Raw genomic sequence first — 22625 nt, forward strand, 5'->3', positions numbered from 1 at the left:
GTGCTGCGGTGGACAGGCCGAGCTGGCGCGGCGGAGGTGCACCCCGGGGAGAGACGGCGTAACAGAATCGGTGCAGCAATCACATAATGGCCTGGCTTGGAAGGGACATTAAATATCATCCACTGCGAATCGCGTGCCACGGGGACACTTCCCACTAGACCACATTACTCAGAGCCAGCCTGGCCCTGAGCATGTCCAGGAATGCTAGATCCACAGCTTCTCTGAGCAAATTATTCCACTGTCTCACCACCCTCCCAGTAAAGAATTTCTTCTTCATCTTTTACCTAAACCTTTTCTCTAATCAAAGCCTTTGGCTCCAGTCAAAGGCCATTCCCACTTGTCCTAGCAGTACATGCCCCTGGGTATGTTCCACTCCAGCTCTCTTGCAGGCCCCACTGAAAGACTGCAGTAAGGTCACCCCTGAGGTCAGTGTAAGTCAGCATATCCCCTGCTTGTACTGTCAGGATATGACATAAAAAACAAACAAACAAACAAACATGCAGCTTCATAAATGTGTATCTGTTCTGGGAGGGTGACAGCCTTATGCATACCCTGTGATTCAGAAATAAGGAGAAAGGGGCACATGGAAAAGAGGTATATGGCAGAGTGCTCTCTAGCCTAGGCCCTGGCTGGGCTCTTGTCCTGCTGTGCCAGCAGAGCTGAAAGTTTCGCTCGGGTTACACCTCTGTTATACGCCTCAGAGACATGGAGAACCCTCTCTCTGAGTGGAGTTCTGCCCATTCTCTCCAGGGACTGGCCATGTAGAGGGTTGCAGTGTGCCTGATGCTAAGCAGTTTGGTTGGTTGAGTTCTCTAGGCTAGTCTGCACCGCCTGCACTTGCCAGCTCTCATATCCATCTCCCTCTTTTTCCTTTGGCAGTCCCTTTGGTTTTTTGAAACATTTCTGTAACACTGTAAGGTACGTGTCTAAGGAAGCAGTACAATTCAGCAAATTGAATTCAAGAAAAATAAAATTCTGGTGCCCTAATCTCTCTATTGACACTGATTGTCCATGATGTGTGGGGCACTAGTACCACCCCAGACACCAACATGATTTCTGCACCAGCTTTGGAGAGGCCCATGACAAGAATGGTCTTTCAGTGCTAGACCAACAGAGGTCTGTGGGAAGGAAATGGCAGTGTAATACAGGTCAATTTCATGCTGAATAAAATGTATTTGTTTACCCATTGGAACTGTTTCAATTAAATTTAATGGATAAATGTGCCATTTAATCGATTTTTTTCTTCAGGTTTTATGAAGCGTGTCATTATCATGCTTCACTTGCTTAGAAAATGAGTGTTTTTATTTACATGGCCAGTTACGTTTTCCTAGGGATATGCAGAATGAGAATAAACAACCTAACTCAGTTCAATACTTGCTTTTGTGCTTTCATGGTTAGAATAATTCCTTATAAGCCAAAACCTTAAAATATTAGATTGTAACAGTGTAAGCTGTTATTGTGACACTCTAAGTCAATGGTTTCAAATAAAAATCCTCTGGACACCTGTTTTTGTGTCAGCAAAAACTTGTCAAATAGCTTTTGCATGATGCTTGTTTTAAAGCAGCTTGCAACACAGTACAGTTAAAGTCAGCACCCAAAGTTAATTTTGACATTCTAGACTCAGTGACTGTCTTACCTCTGACATCTGTACAGCAGCAGAACATTACTAGGTTTCCAGAGTGTTACTACAATCCAAATAATATACTTGTTGTTTTTATAAATTAAAAAAATAAGCTTTTTGTGACTTCCTACTGCATTGGGAGCTTCCAGAATGTTTCATTTTATAGCAGCACTTGTGGGGTAAGCAAATTGTGACACTATTGAATTGTGGAAAACAAAGGAAAACAAGACAAATCCTTATAAAAGTGTAAAGGAGAGAGCAGGAATTTTGTGCAGAATCTTCTTGTACCTTGGCTTAGTGGAGAGGAATGTAGCCTCTAGTTTTTCTTTTGCACATCCCATAACTAGATACTTCTTCATCCTTGTACACATAAGCTCTGGAAAGCTGTGACATGTTATTTGGGTTGTTTTGTCAGTAATGTGAGTAACTGCAGTTTTTGCAGTCTGTTTTTTAGTGTCCTATCCCAATGGTCTGGCATCACACAGTTGTCCATAATTCACATGTGCTAGGTTCTGTACTATTAAATCATACAGTGTAACATAAAACCTGACCTTCCTCTTTTTTTCTTATGGCAGGGAAGCGGTATCTGCTAACAGAAGAAGATATAAAGTTACAAGAATTTCAGCAGATGAAAGTGGCAATTAGAAATGAGCTTCATGGCAATAAAGGTATACCATTTATTTCATAGTCACCACTTTAGCATTAGTCTTAGGAAACAGTCTAAGTCATAATAATATGACATCAATTGACCTCATTTAAAGAAACAGATTATGTCTTCCTCTTGCAAATATTTTGCACCTAACATTATTGGAAGATCTGAGGCTTTGTAGAATGAAATGTAGTATTAGTTATGCTATGTTGAGAATACATGTTGAGAAGCTTTCATGTTTGTAAGGTGTTTACACAAGACCTGAAGTGTTTGTGCCCTCACTTTTCCAACTTTGTAAGATAGTCTAATAGAAAAAGCTATTTCAGTCTACAAACCTTGCTTCAAGTATAATATCAGCGCAGAAAGTTAACACAAAGCTAAATAGTTACCTTACTATCCAGAAAAGGACTTTCACAGTATTTTTTTTTATTTGCTTCCTAAATTTTGTTAGCATATTTTTAATTTTTCTTTTTTGCCTGATGTGAGTTCTCAGTTGTACATCTGATTCCAAATCATATATACTACTCAGAATATGAAAAACAAATTCAGGTTTTCCAAATTAATGTAGGAGCAGGATCAGTGGATTTTTTTCTGATCTTTTCATGCTATTTAAAATATATACAAATTCCTTTATTTTAGAAACATAGGTATAAACATGAAGCTGCCCTTATTATTTAGGAAAAGCAAGGTAAAACTCCTGGTTTATCATGCATGGATGTGCTAGTGATACAAATTGACAACTGTTCCAAAGGTTGTAGTTAATTCTAAGGCAGGAAGAGACAAATAATCAGATGTAGTTTTATATAACCCACTCTTCTGGGACAGAGAGGGGTAAAATCATCCTGATATTTTTTCTATATTAAGTAGAATTTAAATTGTGCAGGTGTGAGTCGGGATAATGATATACTCATATCATAATTTATTCATCCTGTACTTGAGAAACATTGAAATTTCTGCTGGGGGTCAATCATTTCTGCTAAAGCAGGTTAGTAGAAGCCAAATATTTCGCTTTATAGATCACAGTTGACCTTCTGGTTTGTGCAAACTGAATCCTTTGAAAACTAATGAAAACATTGTTCCAAGCACCTATTTGTCTGTATGTGTGTGTGGTTTCTGTATTTAGTGTTTAATGTTATACTTGAAAGATGAAAAGAACTATGGCTAATAATAAACTATATTTAGAAATTTCGGGAAAATTTTATACAGAATATATAATAGCTATTATTTATTGTTGCTGTGAGGCAAGTATTAACTACAATTATCTTACAGTAGTTACAATAGTTATACTATTAGCTACAGCAGTTATACAGTTAGCTAGAACAACGTAAATACAGTTCAGATGCCAAATATTTTTGTAATTCCTGCACACCTTTGAACACATCACAGCCATTATATGTGCATACTTGTACATATGCATTTGTCTGGCTTCACAGGCTTCAATTCTGCACCTCAGTCTTGAGTAAGGACTTGTATTTGCATGTTGCCATGGATGTGTATTAAGTCACTGTACACATTGTTCTCTGGGGTGCCTACTTTGCACCTCTTGTGTAGGTTACTAGCTTGGGAACAGCAGTGACCCAGCAACTGCTGTAAAAAAGTTCATTTCCCAGCCCAAGATGCTGGCAGTACCATGAGAGGAATGGAGCTGCTAGGTGGTACATGTTCTTTTAATCTTGAGTATATCTGGGTCAGAAGCTTGAAATTACCAGCTGAAGGACTGGTCTTTCTGCTTGCTTTGTCATAGGAAAATGTGCTGGATAGAGAACCCTCTGTTTTGGAGTAGAAAGGTAGCAACTCCAAGTTTATAGCTATTTAAAGAAATAGGTAGATTATGTATGAAATTCTGTGTGTGTTCATCAGCTGTGAAGGAATTTAAGTCTTCTGTCTGAACAGTATTGAGTAGAAGTTCTTATGGTCATTTGTATACTGAGTGGAAATGGTTTTGTTTGCTTGCTTGCCTTTTAGAAAAAGAACATAAAATGTCACAAAACTTCATTCCTTGTTAAAACTTTTGCATTACCTGATATGCTCCATAACATATATAGTGAAATAAAGTTCACAGTAAGCATCTCCTTGGTTTTCTAGGTCTGACATGACTTCATGGGGACATATTGGCATGCTTGTCTGTTAGAAGTTTTATGCAGTTTTCTTGGTGAAAAAAACCAAGAGTTCTGCTTCACTGAGTCTCCATGTTTCAGGTACTAAGTATGTAATGCAAGTAATGGAATTGTCTACAGACTCTTGCTGTATGTGTTTTATTTTCAGATCAATATTTTAAAAATATTAAAGAAAAGCTAAAGAAAAATGGAATCATTCTCAGAAATGAATTAAAAAATTTGCTGCATTTATGTCAGAATTCATCTGATGTGGAACTAGCCAGAAAAATTATTTACAGGTATTTTTAACAATCCAGGTAACTCTCTTTTCTGTTTTTATCTTTTTGCTTTAATTAGATCATCCCAGGCTATGTCTGCAGTTGAGGTCTTGCCCTAATTGCAATATACATAGTTAATCCCTTAATTTAAGGCTGTATTTTTATTTAAATACTTTGGATCTTCCAACCCTTTAGAGACTCCCAGGTCAAAGGAGAGTTGAGCTATGGGGACAAAGTGGTGCCCTACAGTGTGGTGCACCAGAGAGAAAAATTATCCCGCAGATGTGAGGCAGAGGTGTTCTGGGGCATCCCAGCCAAGACATGCCTGGTTATGACTGGCATGCAACCAATAGTCAGCAGCAGAAGGTTTTGTGAATGAAAACTTTCCCATCAAGTACGATATAGGGACTATAAAGACAAAAGCTAAATGCTTTATGTTTTTGTTGAGCTACTGCTGCTGAAATAAACTGCTGCCACTTCCTTTGCTGTTGTTCCATGAATAGAAGGTAAAGTTGCTCAGAATTTTCAAGGCAGAGATGCATTCTATTATTTATTCGATAAAGGTCACTTTATTGGTAATAAAAGAGATTATTTATTACCAGTTAATTTTTTTGTTTGATCAAAACAGTAATTTTCCTTAAAGTTGATTTTCTGTTATCTATATATCTTCAGCTGGTGCAGCTAGGAAAGTGTGCTTCAGTTATTGCACCTACAGATCTTGTTGTCTATTTAAAGCTGTTCTCCCTTGGCAAATTCCATGCCCTGTGTGATTAATTTTTTAATCTTTCCCATAGGTACCATGAACAGAATAAAATCACAGCCTTGCATAATTTTAAATTTGGGCCACTCTTTATGAGACTGTGTTATGAGCTAGACCTTGAAAGACCTGCAGTAGAACTTATCAAAGATCAGGTAATTCCCCTGTATATATAGTAAATATATTGTTGATCTTATTATTAGTCAGACATGAGTAATGATATGCTACATATGAGCCTTGCATGAGCTGATAGACTTGAAGATGTGTTGCAGTAACAGAGATATCTATGACATTAATTTAGGTGTGCAGATTACATGGTTTTTTATTTTAGCATAGTAATTAAATATTAGTTTGATTGGTAACTTTATTTCTGTGTAACTGCATCATTTGAATAAAATTTGAATAAAAAGTATTGATGAAGAATAATTACTTAGATGAATACAGCTGATGCATGGTTTCCTGCATGTTGTGTTGCATTAAATCATTCTTGGAAATGAGCACTTGTAAGTTTTGCTGTGGTAGAACTCTGAAATTCCTTGGATTACTTGCACCAACCAGTTCACCCTGTTGCTCTGTACTTCAACACACTATAGAGGTGGTATGATACTCATCAGCTCAGAAATTTGGCCATTTTAGTGCTGAAGAAACTGAATGTCTTGTTTCTGAACATTTCTAAAATTCTGTGTGTGCTATTATGCAAGATAATAATCAGGTCCAGTGTGTGCTATAATGTTGTGACTTCAAAAATCTCTGGCAGCCAATGAAAATCTCGCTGATATTAATTCATTACAGCATGAGATATGTCTAGCCAGAAATGGGAGAAGTCTTGCTACTATTCTTAAGTTAGGCCTGTGTAAGAAAGTGTATATGTAGTTTCTATTATGGTTTGAGGTTTTTTAATTGAGATCTATATCATTAAGACAGGAACTGCTGTATTTGTAGTACATAGTAAGTGGTGGATACAGGCTGAGTACCGCTTCTCCAGATTCTGCTACAGAAACTCAGTACCTCTGATATATTTTATTTGTCTATTCACAACATGCAGTGTTTAGTGTCCTAAAATTTAATTCCTTTCTCTTCTGGTACTGTTACCATCATCACTTATCCTCTTGTGCTGATCATTTGATATTGTGATTAGCAAAAATTCATTCCATTTCATGGTGGTGGTACTTCACTCCAAAAGATACTGTTCATTAGCTGCAAACTGTCAGTGATTTCTGCTTCCATTGAGTTAGAGGTAATTTAAAAAAATAGGATAGTGGGACTCTCTGGGAGTTTTCTGTTTGTTTTTAGTGAGCTTTTGACCATAATGAATCACTGGTATTTTAGACATCATTTGACAGAGAGACAGACAGGCAACAAACCCAGAGAGTTAAATGCTGAACTTGTAAAATCAGACTTATTCCAGTAGGAAGACTTGTTAAATGCTGTACACAGTAAGACTCTTCACTGTCCTGATTTTTTTATGCTTGCTCTATTTTCTCTCCAGAATTTGCATGGTTTTTTCTCAGACAGTACATCATTCCATATTTTGATGACTATGTTGTTTAAAAAGGGCCATTTTGAAAGTAAGTACTGTATTTGCTAAGGCAAATTAATTTTGGGGAGGATGCTTCTCACTGTAAGTGGTGCATGTATGTACATATATATATATGTATTGGCTGATTGGCTATGGTTTTAGATAGCCAAATATCATGTAAATAACTGTTGATGTGAATTTGTTGCATTATAGTATGTAGTAAAAATGGAAGGGTGTATTTGTTTCATATTCCCCACAGAATTCTTGCCATTCAAGTTCCACAGAACTGTTGTTATCCAAGAGAGCTTTTTCCCCCCAAACCGTCTTCACTGAACTGTTACTTTTCTTTGCTTTGTTATTTCCCATAGCATTTTTTCTTCTCTATTGAAAACCTGGTTTATGTGAGCTGGAATGTTAATTTCCTCAACGATTTTTTCTCCATTCTGCATTTGTGTCAGAGCAAGGAGGAGTACCTTTTTACCTGTGTCCTCTCTCAGAGTGGCTATTGCAGTGTAGAAGTCCAATGCTGCACATCAGTTTGGCCCTGTATGAAGACAAGGAGAAATCGTCTGACCTAACTTAAAAGACTTATCATGAAAAAGCCTTAAAGCTTTTCAAGTAAATCCCTTTATTTGATATTTGTTGAATACATTACAGCTGGTTTCTTAACATTTGGCAGATTTGAGTCCAGCTGTTGTCCTAAAAGTTGCAACTTGGCCACTGTAAAAGAAACCTAGATCAGCACCTAAACACAGAACCAGAGGACACAGTCTTAAGCTGCACCAAGGGAAATAGAGATTGGATATTAGGAAAAAGTTTTTTACAGAATGGATGGTAAAGTATTGGAATGGTTTGTTTGGGGAGGTGGTGGAGTCACCATACCTGGGTGGGTTTAAAAAAGGATTGGATGTGGCACTTGGTGCCGTGGTCTAGTTGAGGTCTTAGGGCTGGATTGAACTCGATGATCTTGAAAGTCTCTTCCAACCAAGTGATTCTGTGATCCTGTGATTCAGGATTGTGAAATGGACCATGTGAGTTAATGAGGAGATGCTATGTAGTTTGCCTACAGTGGTGGAAGCTTTCTGGGCAGTTAGGAACAATGAGGGTGGCTTTTTCAAGTGTATAGAATTTAGTTTTAGATTTTCATATAAAAATAATGGAGGGATAAGGCCATGTGCTAGTGTAAACTGAAAACCTCCTTGCTAAATTGAAAGAGATCCAAATGACTGTGCATTAAACTTTTTCAATTTTTTTAATAACAAATTTCAGTTTGCATTCATATTTTCAAATAAACTTACTGAACTCATACCTTATTGACTTGTTTCTTCTTTTCAGTTATGAGAGGTACGGCCTTAAATTTATGAAGTGAGTAACACTAATATATTTTTGATAGGTGCTTTGGAAGTTCTGGTTGAAATGAAAAAACAAGGTATACCTTTCAACAAAGAAACCTATCTACTTGCAGTTGCAATATGCTATAAACTGGTAAGTATTATGAATGAAGAAGTGTTTGAAATGCCTTCTCTATCTCTTCCTTTAGATTTTAAATTTTGGAATTTTTTTTTGGGTTTCCATAATTTCCCTGTCACCATTTTGTATCTAGTGCAAGTATTTTAAACTTATATATGTAAGTCCTAAGGTGCTTCATGGTACATGATATGGTGTGCATACATTGTTTCCCATACAAACTAATGTGACAAAGCAAATCTCTAAAATGTTGCATGGACGTGAGCATTAAGAAACAAATGTAGTACAGCCTTTGATTACCTTAGAGTATTCTTTCTCTGTGATGTTTGCATCTCTTCAGACAATATGCTGTCCTTCAGCCTCAGTATTGGTTTTATGGTCTCGTTTCCTTAAGGCATATACATAGGTTCTATTTGCCAGACATCCCCCATCCCTTTCTCCCCTCCCCCTACAAGCAGTCTTGTAATTTAATTTCTGTAATTGTACACAGATTTGGCAAGGAATAGAATTGTAATCTGTTCCCTACATGCCTGATGAAAAGGGACAGCTGAATGGAGAAAAGAAGTATAAGTGAATGCCTTTAGGTAAACAAACAGCCCCTTGAGCTTACCTGTATGTTTAGCTCAAAGAAAAAGAGCATGAGCATGGTAAGAAACTAGAATACATCAGTTATATGAGTGTCTGCTTAGAACTGTTTCCCTTTCATAGCAAGTGAGATCCCAGAACTTTTTTATTTTGATCTTCCTCTCCAGATTTGAGTCAGTTTTGCAATACCCTTTTCCAGACCCCTCTCTGGGTCAGGAAAAGGGTATTGAAATTTTAATATGAATCTTTCCCAAACTTATTTGGAAACTCTTTTTCCATTTCCTCATCTTTTATAAAGACACTAGCTGGGGAAAAAATTATACCACTAGACAAAACTTTCTCAGGTTTCTCAGTTAACCATACAAGGAAACTGAGTGCAAATGTGATAACAAGGACATAGCCTAAAATGGTACCTCAGCAGCAGTTTATGTGGTTTTTCTGAAATTCTCGGTTCCAGTGAATTTAAGCTGCCTTTAGGCCTGCTGTACCTTCTTTCCTAAAATGTTTTCAAGTTTTTTTAACATGGCCTGCAATTAGAATGCTGATATCCAAGGTATGTGCTACAGGAATAGGTTCTCAAGGCTTCTTTTTCTTCTACTTCTAGCCCTACATATACTTTCAATAGAGAATCTGGCCCATTATTACTGTTGATGAAAAGAGAGGGGGAGATGATTCTACTCTGTCAGCTGCTTGGGTTGAATAGTTACAATAAATTTGTGGGGCTTTTTCACTAAGATAAAATACTATCAATAGGGAAGTAAGCTGTAGTAACCCTTTATGCACTAAATAGGATTAGGTGGAGCTCTTTTAAAAGCTTAATCTATTGACTCATCTCTTAGGAGGGGGAGGAGAAAAGGTGAAGCTCAAACTTGCTTTTTCTCATGACACAGGATAAGACATGTCAGAAAAAATCTTGAAATTAAGTATCTTAAAGATGTAGTACTCAAATAATATAAATAACAGTGTTGGTATCATTAAAAGCTTTGCTGCATTTTTACCATTCTTGGTTTCTTTTGAATAACCCTGCCAGAGACCAGCACAGAAAAATGTACAAGGCTTAAATTCAGATTATTTCCAGTGGATAAACAGAGGAATTAATGTTTAATCTTTGCACAAAGGTATCTTTGAAGTCAACTCTGAAACACTTCTGGGATGGTTTAAGTCTCTGTAAGGCACTGCCTTACTCTGAGGTAACAGCAGGAAAGAGCTACAGGCCTTTTGATGATAACAAAGTATTTATGTAATAATAATCAATCTTCTGGTGGTCAAAATGTTTCTAAATTTTCAAGGAACATATTTTGAACCATATTTTGCAGGAAGACACTATGAATACTAGGAACAGAAATCAACACCAAATCTGAGGACTCTTATTCATATTGGTGGTACCAGTTGTTACAAAACATGCCTGCTGCCAGCTTTTAGGTTTGACAGATACTATTTTGTTTGGGGTCCAGTCAGTTCCACTTGTGATTTCCACTCTCCATTGGTTTGGAGAGTCAATAGTTTGAGAGGTAGCACACAGTTTAACTCATTGGCATTTAGTATCGCCTGTTGAAAATTCCCAACCATAATGGAAGCCTTCTGTGTTGAAAAAAAGCAGATGTCTAAGCTGTAATAATAGAATATATGCTTTGGAAGCATTTTTCAAGAATTAATCCTTAAGAGAGGCTAAAAATGGCTAAATGGTCAAATTAATTAGATTTCTTTAGTGGAATGGTACTTAACAGTTCAAGCTTAGAAAATGTTGATTTTCAGTAACTATCTAATGTAGCTTTTATAATTAAGTAACAACAAAAATTAATCTTCCTTCCTGATTTACAAATTATTTGAAGGTGAAAATGAAAATATCTGTTTGTTTAGGATACTGCTGGGGCTATTCCATCTGTTGCAGAAGCCCAAGTAGTTAGGGCAAGGTGTAGTTGTTAAAATAACAGAAGTTACTTTTACCCTCCTGTGACCTCTGTCACTTTGAATGTCATATTTTTATGTTGTGTTTCTCAAAAAGAGCTGCACAGAATCTGCTTGGTTGGGTTCAGATACATATTGCCTTTGTGATTGTACAGTAAGTTGACTTCTGAATGCTTTCTGAATATGATGGCAGATGCTTATAGTCCTTTCAGGTAACTATAAAAACAAGCACAACTTCCTGTGATATTTCTATGCAGGGCAGCCCTGAGTCTTCCAAAATCTCTATGAGACTGCTTGAAGAAGCACAACTAAAAGGTGACGTGTTACCAATGCGAGTATACTGCTTTGCAATGGCAGCTGCTCTCAAGCAGGTATGGTCTCTTTGGTTTCAATTGTGCCTGGGTCTCTGTAGAGAGATACTCTCTAGTTTTGTTGTAGACAGGTAGTGAAAGGAAGCTAACATGAAGAAAGCAAAACTATGTAATAGCTTCAAGTATTGGAACTTTTAGTCTCCTGAAATTGTAGGATTATACAAATTGAATATGGAAGTTTGTAAATGCAAACATATATCTTGAGTGTAATGCACATATATTTTGTGATAATACTATCTAGAACATTGAAAAATTACAGAGTTAGGCCAACAGGTTAGGTGTCACCATGGATCTAGTCCTGCAGATACTGCTACTTAGTGGTAATTTCCATTAAATAGAATTAAGATGATAATTTAAAGTATTTGCGCAATCATCTCTTTTAAATGTTTGTCTTGGGAGGCAGACTCAAGGGCTTTGATATGTATTTCAGTACTGCCAGGGGGGTGGAATTTCTCCACAATATGTTTCTGCCTGGGGGAGTTTTGCTATATCTCATATGCCTAAGTACTGGTATGAAGAGGCTCTGACACAGTGCAGGGTGAAAAGGGGAGCAGGAGAATAACTGTTAGGAAATTCTAAAGTTTGGAACAAATTTTGGATTTCCTCTGCCATTAATTTGTGTATGCAGATTGGGTATGTCCTGAACCTTCTCTGTTTCATGTTAAAATAGAGGTCAGAGACACTGGAAGTGCTATAAATTTGGTCTTACTCACAAATTTGGATGAATGGAGTAGAATTGTTAAAAGTTTCTATGCACTCTGTGGTCTTTTTCACCCCGTCTGTGTGAATGGAGACACTGAAAAATAGCATCACTGAAATAAATTTATTCATGTGTACAATGGCATGATAAAATTCTTGTTTTGCAAAGGGAATAATGGTCCACATTACATTTAATTGTTTTTTAAGCTGAATGAATTTTGACAGCACTCTTTGCTGTAAGAAAGATGTTTCTTGATCCCAAGTAACATTACTTGGTCTAGTAAATGTCAGTGTAACATTTAATGTCTATTGAAATCAGTTGATGACATAGATACAGTGTTGTAAATATGTATGTCCAAAAGGTTAGAAGGGCTGGGCAGGATAAATACACAGACTAACATATGCTGCACTTCATTACTCTGACATGTGTTGAATGGAGCATGTGTCTAAACCTTCCATCTTTTAGGTGATCTCATGCTCAGTGGTGGTTACATGTGACAGACAGACACAGTACTCAAGAGCCAGGAACTCCAGCGTGGGGTATTCCTTTTGCAGGCTGGGTGCTGTTTGGTGTCTATGGGTCTTGGTAAAGGGGTTCTAGATGGCACATTGTGATTTATTGAAGAGTTGTGAAGGACTGTTGTTTTTCTGTCATTGTGCAGGTTTCTGACACGTATGTGACTATTTTTATATTGTTTATGATTCCTTCCCAGAATGATGTAGCACAAGCCAAATTTTACTGTTCCCAGATAATGAGCCCAGAGAACAAACTATACAATAATCTTAAAGTAAGTATGCTTACCTTGTATTAAAATTTTGCAGAGTATGCTACGCTGGCCAATAAACTCCCAAGTGCAAAGTAACAGAAGACCAGCCTCTTACTAGCACAGGCATGTGTTGGTAGTGTTGCCGAGCTTGTTTTTGAGCCAACAGACAATTTTTGTCAGTTGGATGACTTACATTCTGAACTGTTAACGATCTCCACCCACTTTTTAAAATCACTTCCTGCCATAGGTGGGAGTGTAAAGTAGACCAATCCTACATGTGTGAGTGTAGACCCATGAACGACTTCTAGCTATGATTTTTGCTTTCTAGCTCCAAAAGATTTTAAAAACCCAGCTCTAAGTAAATGGTCTGCCCACTTTAGGCCTCCTTCAGCCCTGCACACCATTTCCACGTGTGTACATAGAACAATTTTTTTCTTTAGTTGTGCAGTCTACAATCTGAGAGAAAGTCTGCATGTGCATGTGTAAGTGACCTCTAAACTATGGTAAAAACCACTTTATTCAAGAACAGGTAGTGCAGCTCCATCAGAGGAGCTCTGCTTCTAGCCTCACCCTTCCTTTCCAGGTCCCACCTGGTAAAAAACCCCAAACATTTGAAGAAATTGATCATTCCATCTCTTTCTTTGCAACAGATGGATTTTTTCTTAGTGCACTGTCTGGAAATGAATTTTACCCAGCTTTGCTTCATGTCTTCCTCAAACGCTTTTGTAAAAATTAACATTCTTATGATATGTACTGTTTGTGTTGTTTGATTTTATTTTATTTTTAAGGTCCTTGTCCAGCTCAGATCTGGTTTGCTAAAAGAAGTGATAAATACATTAGAGGCAGCAGTGGAAGTAGATACACCTCCCTTTGTGAAAAGAACTGAGTTTTCTGAGCAGGTGGTAAGTACACAGTGATGAGAGAAGGTTCATGGCACTGGGCTGAGCCATGACAGTGGTGGCTCACCTACAGAACTTCAGGTGCCTGAGTTCACCCTGCTCTAGTTGTTTGGGTTCTGGTGTATGCCGAGGCCAAAGCAGCTGGCTGGCTTCCTCTGCTCTTGATCAAAACACTTAGCTGTTAGCTTCATTTTTTATTTTGGATCTTACTTCTAGAAGCTCATGTTTCATCTGAATGCAGGTGACACTTTCCTTGGTGGCGTTAAAGGATTTAATCCCTTGCCTCCTATGCTGTTTTCATTTCATGTGAAATGAGAATAAAGTTTCTGGTAACAGTGATATTGTTAGATTGGTGATATATGAAAGACCTATAATACTATACAGGAAAGTGTGATAAGGGAAATAGTAGCTTTGCTGCTTAACTATATGTTACTGTGAAAACTGGTTTTTACAGCCTTGAAGAATAAGAAGGCTTCCTCCAGAACACACACGAAGCCCTTCTCAGTTTGTCAGCATTTCTGCTGCTTTTTCTGAAGCTTTTTTAGTATTTAATTTTGGATATGCCTATAGAGCAAGACATTTTAAGACTGTGTTAATAATTAAGTACTTAGTCTTTCACTGCTGCATATTAAACAAAATTAATATGCAAAATAATAAATATTAGGAGAAGGGGAGGGCCAACCTTTCAAAATATAGCCCATATATATTAACTGCTGTGTTGAAAAGAAATTATTTAAGCAGCATTTTGTTTTGTAAAGTCATTGCAATAAACATTGCATGTGTTAGTGTTGTATTTTGACTTTGTTTGGGAAATATTTAGCTGCCAAAAGAAGACTAAGCATTAGTCCTAGCTGCCCCTTTCCACAAGAGTTTATTGATAATAATATTTTTAAGGGATTTACCTAACATTTGAGCTCATACTCTTGTGTATGGCAAACAGAACTTCTCAGTATTCTATAGTCTGAATTTTATGGATTTGTACTGTACTGTGCATTTACGAAGATACATCATAATAATTAAAATTGTGCTGATCTGGAAAGTAGATTCCAGGAAGCAATTATGTTTCCCGGATTTAAATAGAAAATAATTGTGTTTGTCTGTACTAAGACTGAAAATAGGATTGTACAACTCTGAGGAAGTTTTAAATCTAATAAACTCTCTTTAATAGATAACCAGTGCCTTTCCACCATTTTGTGGTGATGCATAATGTACTTTTCATAAAATCATCATCTTATGAGTCATTGCCTTAGCCACCTATCTTACACTGTGTGCTTTTTTTTTTTACTGTGAGTTATTGCTTTTCTTCAGTGTGGTGGTAGAATGAGAGCTCCACTTGCTGAACTGTAACAACATGTCATTTTCTCTTCCTTAGCTGGCTGCAGTCAGGGAAAAGATGGAAGAGAGCCCTGACCTTTCTGTCAAATTAGGAAATATTTACACGAAACTACAAGCTTCGGGACAGATAACCATGTGCACACTGGAAGACATGCTTTTCCAGATTCCTAGTTCAAAGAAGACCACTGCAAAGCTTTTAAATCAGAAACAATTGGGCTGTCAGGGTACTAATCCACTTTGGTCAAATCTGTTGTTAGGATAGCTCAGTATTTGATGTCAAACTGATTTGCTGATGGCATCTCTTATAATCCAGGTTCAAATAAAATGTCTTTTCCCTTTTTACACAGTGAGAGTTTTAGGTCATTTGTATAAAATTTCATTTTAAATACAGATAATGTAAGTTCCGTGTTTCAATTTTGATCCTAAAAACAAGCTGCAACACTGGTATTTGTGTGTTGTTCAGAAATGGGAGAGATAGAAAGGTTTTACTTTTTCCTTAGGCTTTTGTGTCAGGATTTTCCTATGCTAAATATTCTGGAAGTGAATGGATGGAAGTTAGCAGAGCAAGCAAAGTGGTATGAGTATCTGACCTGACTTCTGTGGTTCATGAGAAGAAAATTTGGTCTGCATCAGATTAAAATGTTTTGACTGAAAGGATGGAGGCAGGCAAGAGTCCAGATAAAAGAGCATGGAAGTGCTTGAATTGTTAATTCAAAGTCTGTAGATCTCAAGAGGATCAGGGGGAAGCATGCATCTTTTGTTCACTTTAATATCTTTTTCTTCTAAAGAAATATATTAGCATTTTTTCCTATCAACTGGGATCATGGAAATGCCATGGGAATTAGCATGGTAACCAAGGGGTTGTTTTCTCACTTAAGGAGATTCCTGATCAAAGTCACTCTCAGAGTGAGTGACTGCACAAATTGCTTCCTTCTCATTTTCTGGTATTAAGATTCCTAGGATAAGCCAATCTTGATGCAAATTTCCAACTAAGTCATAAAGAGTTTTTTAGAGCAATTATGATCACATTTTTAGCTATAATTACACCATCTGCATGGTTTGCCCTATTTTCTGGATTGACAAAAAAGTACAAAGAAGCTGTACTTCGTCCAGCTTTAATGACTCTAGATCAAATGTGCTGGACTCTAGCAATAAAAAACTGTGTCTGTGAGTCCCATGTACCCAAGAATCTGAACTCACTCACCATCCAGAATAGAAGGAATTGGAAACAGATATGCCTTGGCTAACATTCACGTGCCTTTGGGTGCCTTTGCATGTGAAGTGATGAACATGTTGATAAAAGAACTTGGGAGCCTTGTGAACTGACAACTAGGTGGAACTCAGCTTGATACTTGCCAACTTGGGCTGCATTATCTCTCCTCTACCTTCTGTTTATTTATTTTGTCTCTGCCCCACTCAAGCAAAAGTCATGGCTCAGAGTATATTTTCTGTGAATAAATATCTGCATCTGTATCACTGAAGCTATTGAGACACCAAAGAAACAAGAACCCATCCATGCTTCAAAACAAACGTGGCTTCAGTCTGTAGGATGTTGCCTTCTGAAGCTCTAGCTCTGTAACTTATTTCTTTTGTCACAGTGTGTCTTGTTAATATTTAAAATGTACAAAAACTGTTACAAAGTAGATGGAATTTCATGCAAGTGAAGAATAATATGAAGTGTGTATCACACTTCTGTGAATTGTGTGTACCCTTTTTATGATTGGTGGCATAAAGTGCTACATACATTAATCTAAAAACACAGCTATTACTTTTTCTGTAATATTGTGTAGTATGTAATTCCACATCTAGTTTCCTTTCGTTGAAAATTCTTTCAACAGATGTAACCCTTGAGAAGTTCTCAATCTTTTCTCTAGAAATAAATTTGATATGATATTTGTAAAGGCTACTTGCAGTGGGGCAAGGATTAGTGGTAAAAAATTTAATTACTGTTCAGTTTACTCTGTTTGTATGGACAGGAAAACTGTCTGGTGTCATCCAGTACAACTGGGACAGCTGTTTGGTGTTGAAAGTGTATAAATGCCACATTTTTAAAGGCCATCAAAGACAGTTTGACCTATTTAGCTTTGCATAGCAAATAAATAAGGTCAGTTCTGTTTAATTTCCTAACTTGGCACTTTAAAACTTGTATTAATTGCAAGAAGTTGTAAGGTCCTAAGACTGTGCATGTGTGCTTGTTCATTCTAATCAGAATTGTTTAGCTTCCTCACTAAGGCTGTATCCTACCTGCAACTGAAGTAATCATAACTTCTATTAAAATTGTCAAAATATTTGATGTTTTCCTTTTTTTTTTCTCTTGACTGCTTGTTTTCTTGAGGTTCTTGTTTTCTTGGGGTTTATTTGTAAGTTGATTTTTTTCTTTAGAGAAATAACATCTTTGTTTTGAAAAAGAAAGGAGATGCACTTAACTAGCAGTACTTCAGTAGAAAAGGAAAGCATGGACTTAAGATTAAAGGAGAGATTCAAAGAAACACACGCAAAATTCAGACAATTAAAATTAGAATATTGACTGTTGCTCTAGAAGTGTTGTAGAAGACTGCTAACATTTTCCCTTAGGGGAAAAAAAAAAGCTGGGAGACATAAGGTAGTTCTAATATTTATGCAGCTGACTTCCAGCTAAGTCTAATTTGTGTCATACAAGTCCCAGAGTCTGTTATTTGGGTAATCTTGAATTTGGATGATTATTTATGGATTCATCTTTTGGTGCATCAAGATTCACACTGACTTTTGTGTTGAAGAGTCTTCAGTCTGATGCTTAGTTGAGTGTACTTAGGTGGAGTTGAATCCTGGTGTCCCAACACCCAGGATCAGGAACCCAAGCTGGTCTAAAGATAAGCAAATACTTAGGGGTTTTGCTGGATTAGAGTGGCTGGAATGTCAAGGCCTGAGTTGCTAGACTGCTGTCATGGAGAATGCCTCAGAAAATAGGATGAGTAACAATTCCATTGTTACTGAAATTGATACTCAGTTTTTATCAATGGTGAACCTTGAACTCAGAAAGAAACCAACATTCTTAAAATCAGTTAATTTTTATTTATTTATTATTATTTTTAAAAAATCTAATGTAATAAATTTATTTATTTATTTATCTATTTATTTATTTATTTATTTTATTAATTTTTTTTTAACAGTCTGAAAAAAAAGTCAAATCATTTACATTTCAAAGTGAATTGCTGCACTTTTTTCCTCTAGGTTTCACAGCAAGAGATTCTGTAGGAAGTGCTGCTTAACATGTTATGTGTTGTAAGTAGCTGTGGTGAGGATCTGAGAGCTCTTTGGGGTATTCTTGTGTGGAAAAGGATTGCTCTTTATCATACTCAGATGTTCTTCCTCCAGTAAAATGAAACATGAGTTTTGTGCATCTCCTTGCACTGCAGCAGCCTTTTGGAACAGTGATCCAGGAGACAGCAGGTGGCGTTTCTTGACCATACTCTCCTGCCAACGCTATTTCCAGGGATGGCCTGCAGTGCCACTTACATAAGGCCCGGGCAGAATGAATTGTTTGCCCTATATTTAACATGTGCCATCTTAAAATGGAAAACCCAGACAACAGAAAACTGCCTTGAATTGTTAGTAATGGTTGCCAATGACTGCAAATGTAGAGATTTACAGCACTTTTGAAATTTACAGCATTTATTGAAATAACTCATCTTTGTCAGTGATCACAGTGCAATGTGTACAGTATTCTGTGGAAATCCTAATCAATGACTTGTTAATGTTGCTTCTTGTACACCAATGACAATTGCAAGTTCTCACATTGGTATACCTTTAAGAGAATGTTGGACCTCTTTTCTTAATTGAATTTTAAAAGCATTCATTTTTACGTTCAGATAGGATCTGGATTGTATGCGGTCTGCTGTAGATGCTTCTGCATTTCTCCATGGTTTTTGTTTTTCATATTTCTTTCCACAAACATCTTGAGTCTTGGTGAGAAAGGTTCACCTCTTTTGTGCTTCTCTCAAGTTAATCTTCTTCAACACAGTAAAAAGGAAGGTGAAAGGGTTAGTCATTGCAGGAGAGCTCAGGAATGTTTTTAGGCCTCAAGAAGAGCATTCACATATTTAATGAACCTTCTAAACAAGTTTAAATAACATGAAGCAAAGATTTGTTTGAAGTTTGCAGCAGTATAGAAAGCAGGCAGACCTACCATGCAGAGCTCTAAAGATACATAACTTTGTTTTTCTTTTGGGCTTTTTTTCAAGGTTGCTTCAGATTTCCATCCTTCTAAAACTTTTTGATTGTGAAATAAAAGAGTTGTTTTTTGTTTTTAAACTACATCTGTTTTTAAGCTACATCCTTGCCTGCCCTTCTACTGTCACATTCTCCTTAGAATAAGTTTTTGAAAGAAGATGTTATTCAACACCATCTTCTGCTTCTTTCAACCTGCTGCTTATTTACAGCACTTCAAACTCAGCAAATGTCTGGTTGCCTACTTGCAGACTACTTTTTAAGTAATTTCATTTTCATATGAATGATAAATTTAAGCAGCAAGATGAACTAGGGAGACTTAGAACTGCTACTGGTACTACTGGTCCAATGTTTTGTAATGTGCAGTATAGTGCTATTTTCTTACCTATCTTAGTTTGTGCTATTGAAGATGGCTGACTCTAGGCCTTCAGGGGCTTTTGTTGAGCCTTTATGCAGTTGTCTGGATCTCCTAATAATTCCAGCAGCATGTGCAGTAAAAACTGAGATAGTCTGACTTACCAACTCTCCAAGCAGAGATGCTGTTTTTTTCCAAGTACAGATGCTCTAACTATAAACCCTTGTGTACCATCAAATAAAGTCAGCTTCGAAGTTCTGGTGCCAAGCAGCAACTCAAAATAAATGCAGGTGCACTGATACTAGAGGGAAATTGGGTAAGGAACCATGCACATGGATCAAGTGTATGGGATCAAAGTCAGCTGGGCCTGAACCTTGTGTCTCCATGGAGGGTAGAAGCCCTGTGTTAATTAAAGGAGACTCCTTCCGATGGAGATGGAGGCAGTAATCCAGCAGCCAGTCTGGAATATGTGGAGGTGCTGCTCAGGCTTGTTTATACTTTGGATTTTTACCATTTGCTAGTCTTCCATGTGGGCACCTGCAATGCTGCTGAGAACAACCTGGAGTTGTTCTCAGCAGGGATGGCTACACTTGAGGAGGGTAAAGGGCCAGTGGAACAGATGATGTCTGTCAGATCCTGACCAGGAGAGAGGGAAAAGTCTAAGTGGACTAAGCATAACAGTGCGTCAAAGTGTGGCTGGTTTCACAGACAGACCTTTGGCTTCTGTGACCACAGTCACAGAGAGAGCTGGTTGAGATATGCTTGACAAAGGAGGTCTTTGCAAACAAGCTTCCTAACCTAGTGAGGGTGGCTTTACATGAGGTATGCCAGGAAGGGTACTGTAACATGGAGAGAACTGAGGGCACTGGAGAAAGTGCAGCTGAGTGTGGCAGACAGCATGACAGGGAAGGCTCTCTCGCTTCCCTGTAAAAGCAGTGCAACTTGGGACCCATCTCAAATGCTTGTACACCAATCTATGAGCATAAGTAATAAGCAGGAGGATTGTGTATACACAACTGTAGATCTAAGACCTTGTTAGGGTTATAGTGATGTGGCAGGATAGCTCTAATGACTATAGTGCTGCAGTGAAGGGATGCAGAAAAGACCAGGTGGGTAAAGATGGCAAAGAGGAGAGGTTGAGCTCTATAAAGCAGGTGTGTGGATTTTGCCTTGGGACAGGTGATGAGTGAATAGTGAGCTTTTGGGTAAGGATCAGAGGACAGACAAGCACAGGGATGCTTCAATGGTTATCTGCTACATCCTGCCTGATAAAGAGGGTGTGGACGCACACACACGCCCGCACACACACAAACACAGGTGAAGCATTCTTTAAGAAGCTGGAGAAGGTCTCAGTCACAGACCCTAGTTCCTCTCTGGGCCTTAGTCACCCTGTTGGAAGGGCAGCATAGCTGGACAAAATAAGTCTAGGAGATTTCTGAAATGTACTATCTTGCTCCATGTGACAGAGGAACGGGTAAGGGAAGATGCTCTCTTGAACCTGTGGCTCATAAATGTACAACAATTGCTGGATCGTGTAAAGGGCAGTGTGAAGTTTAAGATCCTGAGAGTAATCTAGATCCAAAACTTCAGAAGAGTAGGTTTTGGCATGTTCAGGGACTTACCCCTAGGTTCCTGTAGGAAACTGTCCTGGAAGGAAAATGTCTGGGGTGATATGATTGATCTTCAGAGGCAACATTCTCAGAGCACTGGAATGATCTGTCTCAATGTGTATAAAGTCAAGCAAGCTGGCAAACGGCCAGAAAGAATACAGAGCTCCTGACTGAGCTTAAACACAAAAAAAGATGCACACAGAAGATGGAAGTAGGAGAGGTTACTGAGGGGGAATGCAAAGACATTGCCTGTCCATTCAGAAATTAAGTCAGGAAAACCAAAGCTTAGTTGCACTTGAAATTAGCAAAGAATGTGAAGGATGGCAAGAAAGGTCTTTTCTGAGGGTATTGGCAGCAAAAGAAGGTTCGAGGAGATTGTGGCCCTACTGGTCAGTGGGACAGGGGAACTAGTGACAAATGACAGGGAGAAGACTGAGGCACTTTGCCTTTTTGCCACCACTTGACAGAGGAAAAGAGGCTGAGACAGATGGGTTTGCTCAGCCTTAAGAAGAGAAGGCTTAGAGAAAACCTTATTCCTGTCTACAGCATCCTCGTCAGATGACAAAGAGATGGTGGATCTAGACTGTTCTCAGAAATGCATGAAGATAGGATTGGGCACAATGGCCACAAGTTGAAACATGGGACATTCTGGTCAGGTGCTGGGATAAAAGTTATCATGAGGGAGATCAAATACTGAAAGAGTTTACCCAAAGAGGATGTAAAATCTCTATTCTTGGAGGCCTTCAAGACTCACCTGGAACCTGGACACAGCCCTAAGAAACTTGAGCTGCTTAGACCTGCTCTGAGCTGGGCTTTGGAGGTCCATTTCAAACTGAATTGTTCTATTATACGCCTGGATGACCTACTGACTATTCTGTCTTGTGAGAAACAAATGAAGATTTCTTATTCCCCAAACGCCATGATGTTGCTGTCTTATACACAACTATAGAGAAAAGATTCTCTTTTTAGTCTCTTTGATACTGAGACTGGTGATTACCTATCCTGGCCCCAGTGCTGACTTGAGATGTCAGGGTTATGAGTTACAATGGAAGTTCTGGACTCAAACCTAGCCCCTGTGTTGCCCTTTTCCTACCAGAATATAGCAGTGCAAATTCCCAAATCATATGGCAACCATGTGCTCTACAAATAGTCAGGATGATAGCTAGTCTGGCTAATTCCATCACATACATTCCAGCATACTGGGATGTATACTTGCAGCAGTCAGCCCCTGTATCCACTCCAGCACCTGGCCCAGAAAACAAATTGTCATCTTAGTTTACATGAAGGTGTTTTTTTCAAGGTTTGTATTCTAGATAGAGTGTAAGTAGAACTTTTTGTATCCAGTTTCCTAAGTGGTAAGCTAGTCCTTTTTTTCAATTTCTATGCAGTTGAGGGAAGTTTGTGGAGTCTCACTCCCACTGACCTGTGAGTTGCTTGAAGAGAGATTAGGGCCTTCCCCATATCCAGCAGAAACTGCAACATCAAAATGAAATATAAAATCAC

General features: G+C 37.9%; 1 protein-coding gene across 1 annotated transcript; it reads left to right on the top strand.

The window, feature by feature from the left end:
- Nucleotides 1-352: 352 nt before the first annotated feature.
- Nucleotides 353-17244, top strand: PTCD2 (pentatricopeptide repeat domain 2). Its single transcript, XM_005427939.2, has 10 exons — nucleotides 353-362; nucleotides 2197-2289; nucleotides 4536-4665; nucleotides 5439-5556; nucleotides 6891-6969; nucleotides 8314-8405; nucleotides 11138-11251; nucleotides 12664-12738; nucleotides 13506-13619; nucleotides 14989-17244. Exons 1-10 carry the CDS (start codon nucleotides 353-355, stop codon nucleotides 15211-15213), a joined length of 1050 nt encoding a protein of 349 aa, XP_005427996.2. The 3' UTR covers nucleotides 15214-17244.
- The last annotated feature ends 5381 nt before the right edge of the window (nucleotides 17245-22625 follow it).

This window comes from Geospiza fortis, unplaced genomic scaffold, assembly GCF_000277835.1.
Source record: "Geospiza fortis unplaced genomic scaffold, GeoFor_1.0 scaffold456, whole genome shotgun sequence".
Lineage (NCBI taxonomy): Eukaryota > Metazoa > Chordata > Aves > Passeriformes > Thraupidae > Geospiza > Geospiza fortis.